The sequence below is a fragment of the Oreochromis niloticus genome, linkage group LG8 (assembly GCF_001858045.2).
Source record: "Oreochromis niloticus isolate F11D_XX linkage group LG8, O_niloticus_UMD_NMBU, whole genome shotgun sequence".
NCBI lineage: Eukaryota > Metazoa > Chordata > Actinopteri > Cichliformes > Cichlidae > Oreochromis > Oreochromis niloticus.
The window spans coordinates 28902668-28916483 of record NC_031973.2 but is presented as its reverse complement, the minus strand read 5'-3'; the positions used below and the strand labels follow the sequence as shown (position 1 = coordinate 28916483).

General features: G+C 40.0%; 2 protein-coding genes across 4 annotated transcripts; both read left to right on the top strand.

The window, feature by feature from the left end:
* Positions 1-512: 512 nt before the first annotated feature.
* On the top strand, positions 513-6439 carry LOC102082294 (trichohyalin). Of its 2 annotated transcripts, XM_025910020.1 has the most exons (5): positions 513-641; positions 1284-1415; positions 1836-1904; positions 2236-2316; positions 4069-6439. In XM_025910020.1, the coding sequence occupies exons 2-5, from the start codon at positions 1284-1286 to the stop codon at positions 4276-4278; spliced, it is 492 nt and encodes a 163-aa protein (XP_025765805.1). In that variant the 5' UTR covers positions 513-641; the 3' UTR covers positions 4279-6439. The 2 variants fall into 2 exon arrangements, with proteins under 2 accessions (XP_025765805.1, XP_025765804.1); XM_025910019.1 differs by lacking the exons at positions 513-641; positions 1284-1415.
* Positions 6440-8010: 1571 nt separating this feature from the next.
* Positions 8011-13071, top strand: LOC109203110 (ATP-dependent DNA helicase PIF1-like). 2 transcript variants are annotated; one of them, XM_025910018.1, is made up of 2 exons: positions 8011-12772; positions 12884-13071. In XM_025910018.1, exon 1 carries the CDS (start codon positions 10797-10799, stop codon positions 12558-12560), a length of 1764 nt encoding a protein of 587 aa, XP_025765803.1. In that variant the 5' UTR covers positions 8011-10796; the 3' UTR covers positions 12561-12772; positions 12884-13071. The 2 variants fall into 2 exon arrangements, with proteins under 2 accessions (XP_025765803.1, XP_019217692.2); XM_019362147.2 differs by having other exon boundaries at positions 8015-12772.
* Positions 13072-13816: the final 745 nt, after the last annotated feature.

Below are 13816 nucleotides of genomic sequence, written 5' to 3'. Positions count from 1 at the left end.
TTAGAGGCGACGGTATACTGTCACTGTGTCGGAAACAATAGTTCCGCTGTACTAGCGTTTCACGCCTCGCTCTCGCTAGTGAAGTTGATCACGACACTAAAGGTAGTTAGCGGCTGTGTAATTAAAACTTTTATTAGTTTTGTTGCTGCTTCCGTAACAATAAACTTGTGTTTGGCGTAGTTTTTCACCACCTCTCCCTGGCGTTAACTACAGCAGCCTTTAATACATCAACTCTTGCTTCAGCCAAGGTAAGTGCCCACCCCCCCTTTATATTTTCTATGTGTGTGTTCTGCTGATATCTAGAAAATAGGTGTGTGTTTAGCGTTGGATGCCATTTTATTCCAGAGCTGTTGTTTGTAATTAAAGCTTTTAAGATTCGATGGTACAGTGTTTTTACTCCCTTCTAAACAATGAAGTTCCTCTTTGTCTTTGACTAGGAAAGTTAAACCAGACAGTACAAGGCTACATTTCAGCTTTACAAGCCAATCAGTTCGCTAATTGTTCTTGTGAGATTTGTTTGAAAAGTTTAAGGTGTTAAGTAGGAGCTGTGAACATCTGGGTCTGCTTGCTGCTGGCATTCTGCCAGAGCCCCAGCAACAAGACCGCCTCCCAGCAACGAGACTGCCTGTCAGCCTTGCAAGGTACCCAATTTTCCAATTACTCTATAACAAAACTGTTGTGGGCAACAAGACTGTCTCCTAGGTTTGCAAGCCAATCACTTTGCCAAATGTTCTTGTAAGATTTGTTTGAAAAGTTTGAGGTGGTAACTGTGAGCTGTGAACATCTGGGTTTGCTTGCTGCTGGCATTCTACCAGCGCCCCAGCAACAACGCTGCCTCCCAGCTTTGCAAGGTAATTACTTTCCCCATTACTGTACACCAAAACGGAGTAACTGTCGTGGTCAACAAATCTGCCTCCCAACTTTCAAGGTAATCACTTTCCCAATTACAATATACAAACTGTTATGGAACCTTACTTAACAAAGCCTTAAGACCGGGTAGTGACACTATCAATATGTCTATTTAAAGAAAAGAGAGATATTTTTTTTGTTCTTGTAGTCATCTTGTCTATCAATGTGTACCAGAGGGTTAAAATAACAAATTGCTAGTATAAATCAGAAATTTTGATTCGTTTACTGTTTGTCCATTTACTTCAGTGTAAAGTCTTTTGGCTACCAATGCAGCTACCTGGTTATTATGCTTGACTAATAATGAAAGCTGGGTCTGATCACATGCTTGAAATGCCAATAATTAATATTCTGTTTTTATGCTGACATTCTACCAGATGCCGAGAAAAAATAAAAGATCCCAGGCACAAAAGAAGCACTGGAAACCAGTTGACCTGGTCGATCCTGCTGTCCCAATGCTCACTGGCCATAACCAAGATGAGGCAGTCAGTAGTTTTCCATCTGACCAGGTAATGAAGATATGGTAGTGATCACAGACAGTCGAACAGTTTTCGAAACACGTTTGAGACAGTTAAGAACACCTACCCATACAGTTTAGGATTTTTTGTTATAATGTCACACAACTGGCATAACAGTGCATGGTATGCAGGGCATTTACATGAAATGATATAATGAATAATTTCTATCCAAAACAAAAGACAAATATGACAACGGGTTTTTTTTATAGCTCTGAACAGGCAATTCTGATGTGGTAGTGAGCACATACAATATATTTTTATAACACTTACCCATACAGTTGACCATTTCTATCTTGTAATGTTACCCAACTGGCATTCCAGTTCATGCCATGCATTGCATTTTAAAGTGAAATTAATGTGTCAGGTCACTTAATGTCTTAACATTATATACTGTTTTTCCTGGGTTAGCAGACAGCACCAGCCAGGTTGTCCTTGGAAACGGAGAAGAGACCCACCTCCTTATGTCCTCCAGGCAGCAAGGTAAATTTAAAAAAGTATTCCTCCATTAAAGATTTATAGTGGACAGTTACATTACCATTAAATGTTAAAGATATATGGTTACATGTTAGCATTATGCAAACAGCAAGAATTTTGTTGTATCGCTTTTGTTAGTTTTCTTTAAAGTTTCTAAAGTTACACTCACTTTCAAATTTCTTAGTAGTTATGCAAACAGCTGGAATTTTTTTTATTGCTTTGTAAGTTTAGTAACCACTACTGTTTCATGTTTTCTTTAAAGTATCCAGTGTTACACTCTATTTCAAATCTGTTAGTAGGTTTTATAATTTTGATTAACTGTATTAATCATTATCAGATTTCAGACACTCGTCCACCAGCAAAACGAGTCCGGGCAACTGATGATTTCCACACGGCATCAAATTCTCCACCTAAAAAGGTATGCCCACAAATGTCTTTAAGCAATTAGTATACATGTGATCTTTGCTATATAATCACCGGGGTTGATATTTAGTCTTTCACCTTAAGTATGCTTGCTAACTCGTATTAAATATACTAAAATGTTAGACTAAACATGTACATTTGTCAATTTCTTTCATCAGATTCCTAAAATGCAGACATCTCAACAGCTATTTCTGTCTGTCTATTTATCTATTTCTATATATATTGTTCAGAAAAAAACTTTCATACCATTTTATACTTAAAGCTTCAGATAAATTGACATCCACAGTGAAAAGCAGTGAAATAAAAACAGACATGGCTTCGTGACACTCATCTTTTATCAAGATGGTTGTCAGTGTATTCTGTTTCTATCACATTTAACCTGTAACTGAATTTTGTGTAATTTCTTTACAAAATGTAACACAACTATGAAACATGTGTTTTTATGTCACATGTACAGAACCATCTGGTTTAATCTGAAATCAGTGAATGAATTACATCTGATTTAAGAGCATAATTTAACCTTCGTGGCCAACCATATCCCAGAATTCATAGCGCGGCACAGCCAAATTTCAGCTGCCAACAATGGCGGCTGCTACTAAATTTTAAAATTAGTCTTATTAATCTTTCTGGGTCACAAAATAAACTTTAAACATATTTTCAGGCGAGAAAGTAGCTGTGTAAATTACAAATATCTGCTTGGTTTATCAAGACATTGTATATTTGCAAAAGTGCGCCTACGTTTTCGGAGACATTTGTTACCCACCCGCTCGATAGCAAGCCGGAGGGGTCAATGGTCACTCCAGCCGGCAAGAGCAGTGGACTCCCGGCTTCATCGTTTTCAGACCCCCGCTCTTTCACTACCCAGGTTAAACATGATATATAAGTCACTCGGATAACTTAAAATTTTAATTGTTTGCCTTTTTCCGGTGTTTTATTTGTTCCGGAGTAAATCGGTTTGGCTGAGATCAAAGTTATAAGATTATTAGATTAAATAAAACATTATTAATCCATTGGGTGGGATTTTCACACAGCTGAATAAACGTCAAACACTCAAGAATTTTTGCCAGTGTCCTGTTATATTTTAGATAGCAAGGAGCAGACAGCCGAGTTTATTAAACTCCACCAAGACAGTGGTGACGCAAATCTGAAGGCTAGACCGTCCCATTTCACAGCCTCACACTTCCGGCCTTCTCGGTCTTCAAAGGACCCGGCCCACGTAGACCGCGAAGGCTGGGTCCTCCGAAGGATGCAGCCGACGTTTGGGGACACAGCTAATGTGTTATAGGGAAAGTAATTAACTGCTTTGAAAATATGAGGAGCAGAAGGTACAGATATGACCTTTGTAAAAGGTCATTAAAAAACAGCACTCAAGCAAATTACAGATATCTAAAATATTTGTCATTTTTACTTCCCACCTCTGCTCTCTCTCACTCTCTCTCACTGTTCCTTTCACACTCTTTCTGCCTGTCTCTTTCTGGCTTATCTGATGCTGTGTATCTTTAGATTATGCTGTAATATGATTGAGGAGTGATATAATTTTGCTTAATTTGCCTGAACATTGCTTCATTGTTTTACCATAGTTAAAAAAAAATGCTTTTACAAGAAAATCTAAATTTATACAACCCTTGCCACTTAAAAAATGTCTTACATCATTGTACCAAGAGTTACATATGTTTTTGCTCAACCTTGAAATGCATATCATTAAATACTAAACAATAACATGTCACCTTTACCATTCCTTGATCAGCCTTTCCACAACATAAATGAAGAACTACTGACAGAGGAGCTACAGAGCAACGCAGTTCAGCACTTCTGGTGTGTCAGTGCAACTCATTGTCAAAGTGATGAAAGGTACACAGAATTCTCTCGAAATCATCAGTGCACATGTAATGCCCTCACATTCCTGGCCTACCTTAATGAGGAATACCAGCCCAACTTGATAAGGTGCTTGACATAAATGTCTACAGTGTGAAAATGGCTGACATAAGTTATGGATACCTGGAAGCAGCAGAGAACAGTCCTCAAAGAAAAGAGTGGTGGTTGCCTCTTGCTAGTCGCCTTGTATGTCTGTCAACAGATGTGAACTATGCTTTGCTCATGGTCTCACCTCAGTGCATTGCAGTTTTCCGTGACAAATCTGGGAGGTATGGATTATTTGATTCACATTCAAGAAGTGCAGCAGGTTTACCCCAGCCAAATGGAACAGCAGTCATGCTCACTTTCACTAATGTGTATGACCTGATCACCCACCTGCATAACCTTTTACAAAATCAAGGCAAGTATGCAAGATATGAGTTTGTGCCTGTTTCTTTCAAAAGAGTCAGCACTCACAACGAACAGCCTGCACAGTCAACTCGGGCAACAGAAGCAACAGCTACATCATCACCACAAAATGATGAACCACAAATCACAAATCCCACTGTGCAAGTGCCTCAACCAGAATCAGCCCAAACCTACATGACAATGTTAGAAAATACTTCAAACTCATCACAAGACAAAATGGCTTCATGTGAACATCAGCTTGAAACATCTGTCAATCCAACAACCAACATCAGGAAAGAACAACAAGAAAATATTGAACTTAATAATGAAAGAGAAACAGCAAGGAATGTGTGCAAATTAAATAAACGACGACGTCGGAAAGCTAGTCGTCAAGCTCAAAAAAATCAGAGGCAGAATGTAGAACCTAAAGATAAATCTTCATCTGATGAAGTGGCAAAGAAGACCTACAAAAAAAGGCACGAAAAGGAACGATATGCGACTTGTCATGAATTTCGAATGAAAAAATTACAGACTTTGAAAACCCAATATGCTTTAAACTGTCATTACCACAAACAAAAACTGTTATCAAACAAAAATTATTATGCAAATCCTCAAATTCAAGGAGTAAAAAAAGCCCACAAGGTGAAGAAGTACCAAAGTGATCCTCATTTTCAACAAAAGAAGAGAGACTACATTATCAGAAGATATTCTACGGATCCCGACTTTCAAACCAGACAGAAAAAATATGTGGTTCAGAAGTACAACACGGATGCCAGCTTTAAAACCAAACAAAAACAATATCTGGTCCAAAGGTACAACATGGATACTGACTTTCAAAGCAGACAGAAGCAATATCTGGTCCAAAGGTACAACATGGATACTGACTTTCAAAGCAGACAGAAAAAATACATGAACCGCAGGTACAAAACAGATGCTGACTTTCGAAGCAGAATGAAAAAATACATGGGCCAGAAATACAGAGAGGATCATGTCAGAGAAAGGAAGAGGGCATACATAAGAACAAAATATGCATCTGATCCAAACTACAGGCACAAACAAAAAAAATCAATTCATGCCAGGTATCACAATGACTCACAATTCAGACTGCACCATATACAGCGCTGTGCCCAGTACCAGAGACACAAAATGGCTACCACTGCATCTTTCGCCATTTATAAAAAGTTGTGTGCACAGAGAATAAAGAAGAAATACAGACGACTACTAACACAATTCCAGCAGGGTCCACAGTCTGAAGCACAGCCCCAGCTTGTAGTGAACAGTGTGATGCAAGCAGCCACATTAGCTTTCCGTGAAACAATTCAGTTAGGACCCACCCATGTCTGTACAGTGTGCCACAGAACTCTGTTTCCTATTCAAGTTAAACACCGCAAAAGATCAAAGTATGTTACATAATAGTAACATTGTTGCCACTTGCTTGACAGGAAAATTTGTCCATGTTTGTGACAGGGAATGCTCAGCTAATTGTACTTTCCCAAAACAAAGAATGGAAGAGTGGATTTTTGTAGGTGTGACAACCACCTACAAAGAGGCAAGATGCCATCTATCGCAGTAGCAAACAATTTAGCACTAGCACCCATTCCACTTGAACTGAGTGGATTAAATGTAGTAGAACGACAACTGACTGCTAAAATTCTCCCGTTTGCCAAAATCATTGCATTACCAAAAGGACAGCAAAGAGCCGTACATGGGGCTGTTGTTTATGTACCGTCGGATGTGGAAACCATAGTAAACTGTCTTCCCAGACCTAGCAATGAAGCCCAGCTCCTGCAGGTACAACTGAAAAGACACATCAGATTCAAAGGATACCAACACTTCTACACTGTGAACATGAAGAATGTGTTAGCAGGATTATCAAAGCTAAAAGAGATGCATTCAGAATACAAAGATGTATCTATTGATGATGAAGCTACTTTTGCTGATCCCACAAATAATCAGATAATCAAGACGGAACATGACACTGCTGATGCAGATATTCAAGATGCACTGCCCAGAAACTTCGACCACCAAATTGTACCAGAAAGAAGAACCACTGAGGATACAACAGCTGGAATGCTTGAGCTATGTCATGATGTAAACGAACTAATGGAGCCTGAACAATCAAATGGAGAGCCATTACAAGATATGGAGAAAGAAAAGGAAGAACTTCGACCAGGGCCCTGTTTCAGAAAGCCGGTTTAGTGCAAACTCTGAGTAAGTATACCCTGAGTTAACGAAAACTTTGGGTTTTCGGTTTCACAAAGCGAGTTTAGATTAATTCTGAGTGAGTTACTATGACGACACACTCCATGAAGCTAACCTGCCCCCTAGCAGGTTTACTTCAACTAACCCTGACTGTCTCCGCGTCTTTGTCGGAAACCTGACTGTAGGAAATGTCAGACATGGCGTGTCCCTTCCTTGAAGAGCCAGTAGATGTTGAAGCCCAAATTCTCCGCAGAGCTCTCCGCCGGGAGAGAGTGATTAGAGCGCGTTTGGACATTTTATCATTTCCTGATGATTTTCTGTGTGAACGTTACCGTTTTTCAGTTATTCAAATAAATCTATAATTTATTTGAATAACATCCTCAGGCCTTATATTGCTCATATAAGGCCTGAGGATGTTATTCAAATAAAATATAGATTTATTTGAATAACATCAGCCCCCACCTGTTTTTCGGGCCTCCGCTTTTTTTCTGTTGGCTATAACGGGTCACATTTGAGCATACAGAGTAAGCAAATATGTACTTGTAATGTGCTCAGATAATTTCAAGTGCTTACAGAAAGAAAATTAATGTAGCCTCTAACTGCAATTGATTTACATAGGACAAACAGACCAAGCACTATGGCTCATAATACAATTACACCTTACCTGTTTGGACTATATTTTTATATTTCATTTTTACTTGGTGCCAGGAACGTTTGGGGCCTGTTGGGTTGCACCTGCGCTCACATCACAAAATAAAATGTATAAAATAAAAAATAAAATGAAATATGATAAAATAACGTGTTAAATGGGTGGAAATCCCTAGATCAATGTTTAAATTAACACTCATGCATTGACTCTGTCGGCTATGTTTTGCCATGCATGCTCCCTTTCTTTTGCAGCTGCGGCTGTGTTACTTTTTTTCCGCTAAATTTGCATGTTATCGGCATATGCTGCCATCAGAATTTCGGCCTCAAGCGCTGTAAAATACATTGACCGCACCTTCTTTCCCTCCGTCTCCATGGTGACTCGCTTAATCTGTGCTCCACTAATCAGGGCTTTATGTATCCTCGTGCGCGCGCTTAACTTGGGGTTAAAGCAACTCCGCGTTGATTGAACTAATTGTTATCAGCCTTTCTGAAATCGAATATTCCAAGTTGAACAGTTCGGGGTTACTCAGCCCTGAGTATCATTTTTAACTCTGAGTTTTCTAAACCCGCTTTCTGAAACAGGGCCCTGGTCTTGTTCTAGACACCTGTATGCAACCACCAGATATAGCACAGGAAATTTTATCATATGGTGAAGGAATATTTAGCATTGCACCCGCCCAAGGAAATAGACCTGTTGGCTTCTTCTCTGTTCCTAAACTTGAAGCCATGGCTTTTCCTGTGCAGTTCCCAACTGGACAGAACACATTAGATGAAGCCAGACAAATTAAACTGTCCCCAAGCAAGTATTTTAATACACGGCTGTTCTCTGCAGACACACGGTTTGCAACTGACCAAAGCTACCTATTCTTTGCACAGTTTGTAACAGAAACACACATGGCTACAAACAGCATGTCCATCCAATTGCGCAAAGGTAAGGCAATCACCAAGGATGGACGTAGAATTTGTAACAGAATGCTTCAAAATAAAGACGAAGTGGAAAGACTGATAAATAACAAAGATGCAACACGCTTCATGAAACCTCTGAGAGGTACTCCAGCCTATTGGGAGAAGGCACTGAAATATCTCCATGCTATGGTCAGACAGTTAGGAAAGCCAACTTTTTTCCTGACATTTTCAGCTGCTGAAATGAGATGGCCTGAGGCTGTTGAGGTCATAAAAACTCAACAAGGTGAACAAGTGGATTTTTCACAACTTGACTGGAACACAAAGTGTGAAATTCTCCGAAGCAACCCTGTGACTGTGATGCGATTGTTTGAAAAAAGAGTTGATGCACTAATGACAACACTGATCCTGTCCCCGGCACAGCCCATCGGTGAAGTAGAAGATTACTTTTATTGAGTGGAGTTTCAGGCCAGAGGTAGCCCTCATATCCATTTACTGGTTTGGGTCAAAGATGCACCTAAATTTGGAAGCGACCTTGAAGATCACGTGTACAAATTTATTGACAAGTACATAACATGTAAGATGCCTGACCAAAATGCCGATCATGAATTTCACAAAATTGTGTCTGAGGTTCAAGTCCACAGCAGAAATCACTCTAGATCCTGTAAAAAGGTAATGTGTCATGTAGGTTTGGGTTCCCCAAACTACCCGTAGACCAAACAATGATCACTTTCCCAAGCCCAAATGATGACGATGATGATGATCACAATGATAAGCAGCATAGCACAAGTAAGAAAGGCACCAACGAAAAACAAAAGCAAAACAACAGACAAATGGCTCTCGCAAAAAAACAGAAAGAGGCCAACGAAAAACTCCAGCCATTGAGAGATTTGCTCTATGACCCAAATTCCTCGTTTGAAGACTTGTCTGAGCTGCTTCATAAATGCAAATTAACTTATGAACAATACTTGGATTGTGTCTTCAATTTAAGCAATGGCCATGTCATCCTCTTAAAGTGTGAACCTAATGATTGCTGGGTGAATGCGTACAATGCAGATCTGCTGAGGGCCTGGAATGCCAACATGGACATCCAATATGTCATTGATGACTACAGCTGCCTGATGTACATGATGTCTTATGTCTCTAAACCCGAATTTGAGATGACACAATTTCTTAATGGAGTCATCCAGGAGGTAAAAAAGTCCAATGTCAATGAAAGAGATGAAATGAAACAGATAATGCAGGCATATGCTAAACACAGAGAAGTCAGTGCCCACGAATCCGTGGCAAGGACATGCAGCCTGCCACTAAAAAAGTGTTCACGCAGTGTGGTGTTCATACAGGCTGATGATGATGCCCTGAAAATGAGTCTCCCGATGAGCAGATTGCAGAGCATGGCACCAGATGCTGAAAATGTGTGGATGTCCGGATTGCCAGAAAAATGTGCAAACAGACCCAGAACACCTGAGTTTGAAAGAATGTGTTTGGCTGAATTTGCTTCAGAGTACAGGATTCTCTACAGCCGTCAAACAGAGTCAAAAAATGCCATCCCTCTTTTGAATAACATGGGTTATATTCAAAAAAGAACAAGAGGGAAACCTGCAATAATCAGATATCCTCGGTTCTCAGAAAAGACACAACCAGAAAAGTTTTATAGCAGACTACTAAAACTTTATTTTCCACATCGATCAAATGATGACCTTAAAAACACAAAATACCCCACATCCGAACAGTTCTACAAAAGTGGACGAAAATATGGTTTTGCAATACGACCAATTGTTACCTTTAACAAAAAGTGTTATGAAAGCCATGGCAAAACAATGGAAAGGGCACTGGAACAGATTGAACAACAAGGCCCACTTATCAATGCATGGAACACCTTTGCACCTGAGGTTGAAGTAGATCGTTTAGAGTGTGTTGCCCAACGACAATCCAGACATGACACTGACGAAAATGAAATGGACATTGTTCCTGACTACCAAGTCAGTGGTAGCAGCAGTGGAGCCATGCCAGCAATCATAGCGTCAAAGCTGAGCCCAGACTTTGTCAGAAAAATGTACCAAAGTCTGAATGAAACCCAAGCCTCCATATTCTACACAGTCCGTGAGTGGTGTTTCGAACTTGTGTGGGGTCACTGTCCTGAGCAGTTCTTTTATTTTCTATTTTCTGGAGGAGCTGGCTGTGGAAAATCACATGTTATCAAGTGTATATATGAGGAGGTAACAAAGATTTTGCACCAACTCCCCAGATTCCATGACCAAGCAGACATGTCCTACCCTGCAGTACTGCTGACTGCATTTACTGGCACTGCAGCTTTTAACATATCTGGGAAAACACTGCACTCTCTGCTAAAGCTGCCAAAATCTTTAAAAACCACCTTATCAGGGACTGGGGAATGCACTGGATGAAGTGAGAGCTTCACTTTCAAATGCAGAGATTCTGATCATTGATGAGATATCTATGGTTTCTAAAGACCTTTTTGCCTACATCCACTGGAGACTTCAGCAGATCAAAGGAAACAAGAAACCTTTTGGTGGGATGTCTATCCTTGCAGTTGGAGACTTTTACCAGCTGCCACCCCTTGGAAAAGCCAAACCACTCTGTGTGTACGAGGACAATGTCCTTGATCTCTGGAAAGACTATTTCCACATGGTCAACCTGACACAAATCATGCAACAGAAAGATGATCATTCTTTTGCTGAAGTTCTGAACAGGATAAGAGTGAAGCAAAAAACAGATTCTCTTGAAGCCGATGACAAAGCCTTGCTCACACAGGCTATCCATGACATAAAAGACTGTCCATCTAATGTATTACACATTTATGCTACAAACAAAGAGGTCGACAAACACAATTCATCAACTGTAACTGCTCTTCATTCTGATATCATAAATATTCAGGTAGAAGACTACAGAAAAGACCCACAAACGGGTGAGATGGTCCTCCTGGCAGAAATGATGAAAGACAGCAAAAGAGATTTACCTGATAACATACAAGCTGCACCTGGAGTGCGTGTTATGATTATCAGAAATTTGGATGTTGAAGATGGGCTTGTTAATGGGACATTTGGAACAATCACAAACAATGTGACAGCCACACAGGATGGACCAAAAACTATGAATCTCATTGGACTTACGCTGGACAATCAAAATTCTGGGCAAAAATTTCACAGAAAAATACAATCCTCAGACAACCTGGTATATATTGAGAAATGTGAAGAATGCACAAGTAAAAAAGGAGTTGTTCGCAGGCAGTTTCCAATGAAGTTGGCCTTTGCATGTACAGCTCACAAAGTACAAGGCATGACAATGGAGTCAGCAGTAGTATGTTTGAAGCGTGTTTTTCATCCTGGAATTGCCTATGTTGCACTCAGCCGCACAACCTCACTTAAAGGACTGTACATCACAGACTTTAATGAAAAGAAAATCTATGCTGATCCTGCCATCACAGATGCACTCAAAAATATGACACATGCATCATTTGAGAATGCAAGACCACTGTTGCAATTCTTAAAATCAGTAGTTCCCACAGTCCCCACGTTGACAATTATCCATCACAATGCACAAGGTCTCCCAACTCACATGGAGGACATGAGATGCCACCATGAACTCAGCCTTGCTGATGTTTTATGTATAACAGAAACACACTTGTCTGGATCATCTGTTTCTCCCCACTTCCAGCTGGAACAATACAACATGGCCACACGCAACAGACACGTCTCTTACACAAACCATACAGACATGGCAAAGGTAAATGGCGGTGGAGTTGCAATGTACTACAAGACAATTCTTACAGCAGAGTCCCGAAAATACCTGCAAAATGTGACTGACCTTGAATTTGTTGTTGTCAAGGTTGAATCGCCAGTCACAGCTTTGATTGCAACTGTATACAGGCCACCAAATTACAGCCACGTGAGGTTTTTACCACAAATGCAATGTCTTTTGGACTCATTGGAAATGATGAATCACCAACCAGTTATTGTTTGTGGAGACTTCAATGAGGACCTTATGAGCAGAGGAAAAAACCCCATCCATGAACTGTTTCAGTCAAGAGGATATGCACAACTTATTACTGCTGCAACCACCGAAAAACATGCATTGATTGATCACCTTTACATATCCCAGCCATACGCCTGCTTCCAATCAGGTGTTCTGAATACATATCACAGTTACCCTTGCAGTCATTTTGTTTTAATGAATAACACAATAAATGGGGTTGTGATATGAGGGATATGGACTTGCCACGTGTGAGCTGTGTCGCCCACTCCTTTCAACCCTGTGTGAATGAGGACCTGCTGTCTCAGTGTAGCGTGACAGAGCCCCTGCCCAATGAAAGGAAGATTGTACGCCATTTAAACACTCTCCATTGGCCTACTCTCGAGTAGAAGTCATACAGATGGACCTAAATATGGATATCAGCACCTACAGCAAGATGTCGGGTGAGTCCTCTTGTAACATTCTTTAATGTACTTCTATTTTATTATTAATTCCTATACACTCTGAACTGAATTTGCACAAAAATAAAGTCAATCATGTTCTCTTATAACCAGACCAATGGAACAACAGCCTCTACATGGTGCGAAGCCTACTGCAACAAAAACGTGATCTTAGTGTCTTTGCGACTGAGCACACTCTACCAGCAACAGTGACAGCACACCAGTGGCAGCTGATAGATAAGACTGCTGATGTGCTCTCATCCATTGAAGAGCTGACCAGAAACGTGAACAGAAAGACTGCAACTGCACCTGATGGGATTTGTGTTTTTGTTTCGTACTTTATATTGTAACATTTGATATTGATATTGTTTGAAACAAACTATAATATCATCCATTCATTAAGTCATCCATTCATTCAAAACTCCTCAGATGTGTTCTGTCCAGTGAAGGCAGTGGAGAAGCCCTACACTGATGTTGAAACTGTGCCACTCTTCTAGAAACCAGCTACAAGGATGAGCAGGTATAGTGAAATTAAAATGCACCTTTTGTACAACAGGTTTATATACAGTCCAGTGATCAAAAGACACCAGTATTAAACCCATTTAAGCCAACTATATGATTTGATTGGAACTATATACAGGCCACCAAATTACAGCCATGTGTGGTTTTTACCTCACATGGCAACTTACCTCATCAAAAGACACCAGTATTAAGCCAATTTCTTTTTTTACTTCCTTTTTAATTTAGTTTTGGGTAATTTAGTTCTAAAGTTACATTTGTTTTTGCAATTATTTATTAGAACTTCATGACTTGGCACTTGGCTAACTGAAGAGCTGCGCTTTGTGATGTCTCTTGTTTTATTGTTTGAAATTGTGTTTTACTTTTATCTGTTTCTAGCTGTTTTCGCAAAGTCAGCCAACCTCTTGCTTGCAAATGACCCTTATTCAGAAGTATCCGTGAGTGCCTCATCAGCAGAAACTAAAGTGGAGACCTACCTCTCAGAGAAAAACGCACACATAAGAAAAGCGACCCACTTCAGTACTGGAA

Coding starts and splice junctions, on each gene's coding strand:
- LOC102082294 (XM_025910019.1), top strand. CDS start 4,296: ATGGCTGACATAAGTTATGGATACCTGGAAGCAGCAGAGAACAGTCCT.
- LOC109203110 (XM_025910018.1), top strand. CDS start 10,797: ATGGTTTCTAAAGACCTTTTTGCCTACATCCACTGGAGACTTCAGCAG.